Source organism: Nicotiana attenuata, chromosome 1 (genome assembly GCF_001879085.1).
Source record: "Nicotiana attenuata strain UT chromosome 1, NIATTr2, whole genome shotgun sequence".
In the NCBI taxonomy this organism is placed as follows: domain Eukaryota; kingdom Viridiplantae; phylum Streptophyta; class Magnoliopsida; order Solanales; family Solanaceae; genus Nicotiana; species Nicotiana attenuata.
The window spans coordinates 85,362,941-85,369,516 of NC_031989.1; the positions used below are offsets into that span (position 1 = coordinate 85,362,941).

Here is a 6,576-nt window from a genome sequence, read left to right on the forward strand (position 1 = left end):
TCCTTAATTAAAGGTATCCATATCTAATTAATGGGGCGGGTAATATACAAAATATGCACATTTTTGGTAATAAACTTTCATATATGATATAGGAAGGAAAAAATCCCTTATTAGTTTATGCGCAATTAAAGTCTATTTGGCAAAACATTACAAAAATGTACACTCTTCTTATAGGCAGGCCAAAGTGAAATTTTGTATGATAATCAACATTATTTACACAGTATTTCCTCCGGTCCACTTTAGTTGATTTTTTGACCTTTTTTTTTTTATGATCCACAATATTTATTAAGGTTAATATGGTCAATTACATTGTTAATTAATACTAAAATGTAGATTTGTGTGAATACAACAAAAAAAATTAGTTAAAGTGGACCGGAGGGAATATGCAACTTGGCAATAATCCAAAAAAAACTTTGGTATTCTTGAAAATCAATTCCATTGAAATAACAGGGGATAAAGACAGAACCTAGAAAAATCACAACTTTTAGTACTGTACATTTCACTCTCTATGTCATGTATACCTGCTCTTTGAAACAAGAATGAAATAAATTTTCCAAATAAGATGTAACTATTCTGCTAATGCTGCCAAACAAACTCAAGTGTCCCATATCATCACCACAGCAATCACTCCAACACCTAACAATACAGCCAAAAACTTGAAATGAGGCTTGTCAACTATGACCATTTTCTGAGGCTTGTATCCTCTTGAAAGCAAATGATTAATGGATACATAGACAAAAACCCCACAAGCCAATCCCATTGATATAGCAAAGATCCAGTCTGCTACAACTCCTTGAGTTGTGGCATCAATTATGATTCCAATGGCAACACCAATTGGACTAGAGATGGCAAAGGCAAAAGCATATGCTGCACAAGATAAGAGCGGACGATTTGGGATCATCCTAAGTAGAGCTATTCCCATTGCAATAGCAGCAAATATCTTGTGTAGACAGACAGTCCAAAGAGCTCTCCAAGCATCGGCTTTTGAATCTGCGACGCCAATGGCAATTCCCTCAAAGACAGAATGGAAACACAGCGCCACGATCAATAGGATGCTATCGCCAAGTGAAGATGCAGTTGTAAGAGGTGCTTTTGAAAAGTAATCTTCTCTGCCATCACAGACCTGTGATATATAGCAATTGACACATATTAACTTAGCCACTCAAACAAGAACAGAACTTTACAAATATAAGGAATATGAGCACATAAAAAGGTTCTTAGAGGAAAATAAATAAAGATTTATCTCTAACCTGTGACTGCCCTACCCCATTGCCTTTTCCATTTTCAGTATCACCTGGAACAAAACATGGGATTTGAAGCATCAGCAGAGATTGCTTTATTGCATAGAGTTGTGAGATTCCTACTTTTCAAGGCTTAAGCCATGATTTATCATTCAAGAATTCCTATTTAAAAACCTCAAGAATGGGAAATTCGGATGCTGTAATTATAACTAAACAGGGGTCAAGACTCTGCATTAGTTTTCTAATTCTTATAACAGGAGTGGAGTATTTTTATTCCGAAAAACAATCCGAAATTGACCGTGATGATGATTAGGGGTGGCAAAATGAAAAAAGAAAATAGTTATCCACCCATATTATCGATTAAAAACGGATTGGATAATGAACTTATTTTAAAACGGTCAAATATGGATAAGAATTAAAGGGTTTAACTTTTACATTTATAAAGTCTCAAATTGGGGGTGCCTCAAGTTTGGGAGACTAGGAATCCATGGATATCCGCCGGTTAACTCATTTCTTAATCTGTATTAAATATGGATCCGGTCGAATAATTTATCCGTTTTTGCATTAGTCATTTTTTTATCCTCATGCCCGACCCAACCCGCCCGTTTGTCACCTGATGATTAACTAGCAATATAAAACAATTAATCTACAATTCTTGACGTCATATCATGAACTATGAAGCTCTCCTGCTACGCCAGATTATAAGTAACTTGGAAGCAAGCAAAAGTTCAAAGTTAGGTGCAGGATGCTTTAGAAACAGAACGTATTCGAATTTAAACAAAGCTCCAATTAACTAGCTTTGCTTAAATTATGTACAACAGGAGAAAAATTATTGTTTTTTCGCTTTTTAAATTTCTCATTTCTTCTGGGGAAAATAATTAAAATGCCACTAGTACTTTCACCATCCTAGTTTGTATGACGAATTTTGCTCATTAATTGTTAAGTTGACCAATTTTCGAAGCTAAATTAGATCAATTAACTCTTGTTTTCCAGAACTAAACTTTCGATATAAAAGTCAAATTTTGCTAAGTGGGCGTTTGGACATAAGAATGGTGAAATTCCGAATAAAAGTGAAATTCTTTTAAAGTAAAATTGGTACTTGAAAATTAGAGTTATGTTTGGACATAAGTACAATTTTGTGCTGTTTTTGAATTTTTGTGAGTGCTGAAGTGAAATTTTTTGGAAAATAGGTTTTTGAAAGTTTTTAAATTTTTGAAAAATTGCGAGAAAATTAAAATTTTATGGTCAAACATTAATTTAAAAAAATGACAATTTTTTGGAAAAAAAATTATGGCGAAGCGAGCCCTAAAACACCACACTGTAAAAAGTAAGTTAAAAATAATAAAGGTGCACGAACCTTGGAGCTGAACATCGTTGCTGTTATTGTGCTTAGCATAAACAAAGCAGATAACACAATCAGCCAACATAGTAAGCAAATAACCAGCACATGCCAACATAAAAGCAAAAGGGTATTCTTTATTCGTCAAATCTCCAAATGTCTCATTTGAATCACTCAAGAAATGCATAAGTGCTGTCCCTAAAAACACACCACCAGCAAACTGTGTTCCAAGAACCAAAAACCCTTCATTCCATTTCATAAAATAAGGTGATATTCCACCAAGAAAAGTCCCTACAAACACTATAATCAAACACCATATTTTTACAAGAACCAACGGTCGAGATCTCAGATGGAGTTTATCGGAGGGTGCAGATGAGTCGGAATCTGCGTCAGCATCTCCGTCGTGAGCACCGCCGTGGGCAGCGGCGGAGATGATGAGAAGAAGAAAGAGAGTGAGGAAGAAAAGGGGTTGATAACGTGCCATTGGGGTTTAGTGAAAATCATTGAGGGAAGATTGGTGAAGTGCGTTTTATTTTATAGTAGTGGTTAAATTTGGAGAAATTTGGTGTACTAACAAAGAGATTAAGACATGAGAGAGAGAAAATCAGCGTACTGCAGCAAATGGAGAGTTTTGTTTGTATTTGAGATAAAAATGGAACATGTGAAAGTACGGTACTACTACTTACCATAAATATAATTGGTTCACGTTTTGGTGAATATTTGATATACGGTACTCCTACTTACCGCAAGAGTGATTTTATTTTGTGTCTCACACAACTTACATTAGTTGTGTGAGACCTCTTTTTATCTCACATATTCGTGGATCCATATCTTACACTTTCGGGTCCACAAAATATAGGACCACACAGTTGTGAGACAAAAAAGATGCCTCACACAACTAATGTCAGTTGTGTGAGGCACAAAATAAAAATTTTCCTTACCATAAATACAATTGGTTGACGTTTTTAATGACTTGCGACATGATACACATTCCAAGAGCATCTTACTTAGGCAGCGTTTAGACATAAATTTGATTGAAATTTAAAAAAGAGTTTTTAAAATTAGAAGTTGAAGTTATGTTTGAACATATATTTTATTTGAAAAAAGGTTGAAGTTTTGTGAGGGAAGAAAATATTTAACTCAAAAATTAGTTTTTGGGAACTTGAAATTTATTTTCAAAAATTCATCATATTCCATGAACAAACAATATTTTTTAAAGAGAAAATTGCCAAAATCTAACGGGAGCTTTATTTAACTTCTACAACTCATTTGGATAACTTTTTAAGAATGATTCAGAAAAGTATATTTGAAAGAAAGATGGCCTGCTTTCTCTACCCAAAAACAAAAAAAAGGTTAAAAAGGCTGTCCTTTTCAAAATTGAAATTTACAAATTCATGTGAGGTTTGGTACCAGACAAAGCTTGCTGCTGCGTCAAGTGTGAACCTTATTAGAATTAAGATAGAGGCCAAAGACTTAACCATCATTAGTGCCGGGCAACTGCAGCGACGACCAAGACTTTGATTTTTCTCATATTCCACACCTTACCCAATCACATGCTGCAATCTCGCAGAATGATACTACAAAAGAATGACATATAGTCACCGTGAAAAAAAACAACAATACACAACACAGATTCCCTTTTTGTACAGTGTATTCTGAGCACGGACATATGTCTCCCAAAAATATTTTTATGCTTAAGTTTTCACTATAAATGGACCAACTGAATCAAGATTCAGCCTTACACAACAAGATTTGACAAATTTACATAACCCCAGGATTAATGGGTGAACAACTAGTGGTTGCTGAGCCATGTCTTACTTTCTGTTATTTAAACTATTTATATTTTAATAATGAGAAGTTACCAATAAACCACCAGTGTGCCCCACCCGTGACCTAACCGACCCCCCCCCCCCCCTCCTAATAGGAGGAAACAGAGAGGCAAAATATTAAAGATCTAGATTGATCAATTTTTTTCTGTCATAACTCAAGATTTACCATAATAAAGGATTTGTGACTAGCAATTAGCATCATATATTCCTCCCTTATTCTGTGATGCGAACTAATCTACCCCAGTTAAGGCTATCTGCACATGCAAAATTACACTTGAAGTTATGACTGGATTAGGCAAAGTTACTTGCCCATTACTTTGCTGTAAAAGGGCTTCAGTCTGGCTAGGGTAGCCAGTTTGACTTCGCACAAAGCACATGAAATACCAGAAGGTAAGCAGAATCCTATTTCTTTTTCTTTCTTTTAACTTCACCTCAACATCAATCTAGAATCAGTTCATCAGCTAAAGAGAAGGATAAATACGACAAACTCATGCAGTATCAATTCAGAGAAGAAACATATGATGAATAAAGCTGCCGCTGGACAAAATTTAGACATTCTCCATTATTACTGTGGAACTAAATGAGAAAAAAATGACATTGCTTGGCAAAAAGATTACAGGCACGTTGTTAGAGGAGTAACATTATTAAAGTGAATTCTTTAGTTACACAAAAAATGGATTAAAGTTTATTGTATTGTGTCAACTGTTTTCATCTTCCGAAGAAAGCCTTTTTGAATTCAAACTTCCAAAAGTAACACTCAGCACTAGCGACGCCATAGACGACCATGCTGCTTCTGCTCTTGCATACGCCTGCATCAACAGGTCATTATGTTAACACTATCATGCGATATATTATCACATAATTTAACCTAACCTAACCAGTAACAATCTCATCCAAAAATAACAAGCTAAGCCACCAATGATAAAAAGAAAGTATATTCAAACTAAAGGCTTGGAATTGGGGAAAAAGAAAAGAAAATCATCAGGAGATGAACAATCAACAAACAGAAGGTTATGTTGCTCGGACTCTCCGAAAAAATCATCGGGTGTGTGTCGGATCCTCCAAAGTAGTGCCTTTTTGGAGGATCCGACACAGGCCCGACAACATTTTGGAGAGTCCGCGCAACATAGTCAGAAGGCATATAACTACATATTTTCCAGGTTAAGAGAAGAGATGATAAGAGACAAACATGTAAGAAATTGTGTTAAAGGTTGATCTGTGGGACTGAAACAGAAAGTGCCCCCAATCAAACAACAAAACATTTCTTGAAATCAATCACCCATATGGAGCCAAAAAGAATGAATAAATGAAACATTTCTAGATAGATCAAGTTGGGGGAAATTTCTATGCATCTTCAAAATAAAAAAGAAAAAAAAAAGCACACCTTAATACAGTTTTATACATTTAGAACTCTACAGCATTTCTAGATTGTGAAAGTTAGAGCGGGCACTCCAACAAACTAAAAATAACAGAAGCCTCCTCTCTACTTCAATGTAGAGTAAGAGTGACATTAACATTAAAAGTTACCTAACCACTGCTTCAAAATTCCAATATCGTCCGCGTTCATTTATAACTACGATGTTAAATTTTAAATTCTTTAAATATATAATACTTTCACTAGAGCTGGTTGATAATTCATGATAAGACTATAAATAACTGATTGATAATTCTTTATCCGCTAAATAAGCATAGTGATTTTTTAGACGTAATCAAGATATAGTTTAAGACAGAGATGTATTACTCAATTAGATCGTTTAAACAAAAACATCAAAATTAAAAGTAATACAATATTGGTAATAATAAACAAACTAGCACCATTCAGAAGGTAACATAAGAAATTTTCTCGTGTTATAAGATTGACTAACTAATAATACCATCTTTAGGAGGTTACACGAAACAAAAGGAGATTCTCTCAATCTTGGAACTAATCCGATCCACATGTTACAAATTTTCCAACAAGCAATTTTCTTTCCCTGTGGGAGCCAGGTGGAGCAACTAAAAAGTAGAAACTAGCAATGCACTTTATAGGACCAGCCCTGGCAAAGAAACAGCCCCCTTAATTTCAATACCTTCACACACCTTTTAACCCTTTATTAATTATAGTATTTTGGTCAATCGTTGAATAAAATAACCTGAAAGGAAACGGGGGACACGCGCGCAGGTGGGT

General features: G+C 34.8%; 2 protein-coding genes across 2 annotated transcripts in view; both read right to left on the reverse strand.

Annotated features, from left to right (window-relative positions):
• LOC109229981 (zinc transporter 11) lies at positions 398-3,229 on the reverse strand. The gene is made up of 3 exons (XM_019395528.1): positions 2,599-3,229; positions 1,251-1,294; positions 398-1,123 (listed from the first exon to the last, which is right to left on the reverse strand). Exons 1-3 carry the CDS (start codon positions 3,062-3,064, stop codon positions 596-598), a joined length of 1,038 nt encoding a protein of 345 aa, XP_019251073.1. The 5' UTR covers positions 3,065-3,229; the 3' UTR covers positions 398-595.
• LOC109229989 (mitochondrial import inner membrane translocase subunit TIM50-like) overlaps positions 4,932-6,576 on the reverse strand; it is an 11,395-nt gene continuing 9,750 nt past the window's right edge. The window contains exon 10 of the mRNA XM_019395530.1: positions 4,932-5,218. Within this exon, the coding sequence (XP_019251075.1) occupies positions 5,173-5,218 (46 nt within the window). The 3' untranslated portion in view covers positions 4,932-5,172. The remainder of the gene's footprint in view (positions 5,219-6,576) is intronic.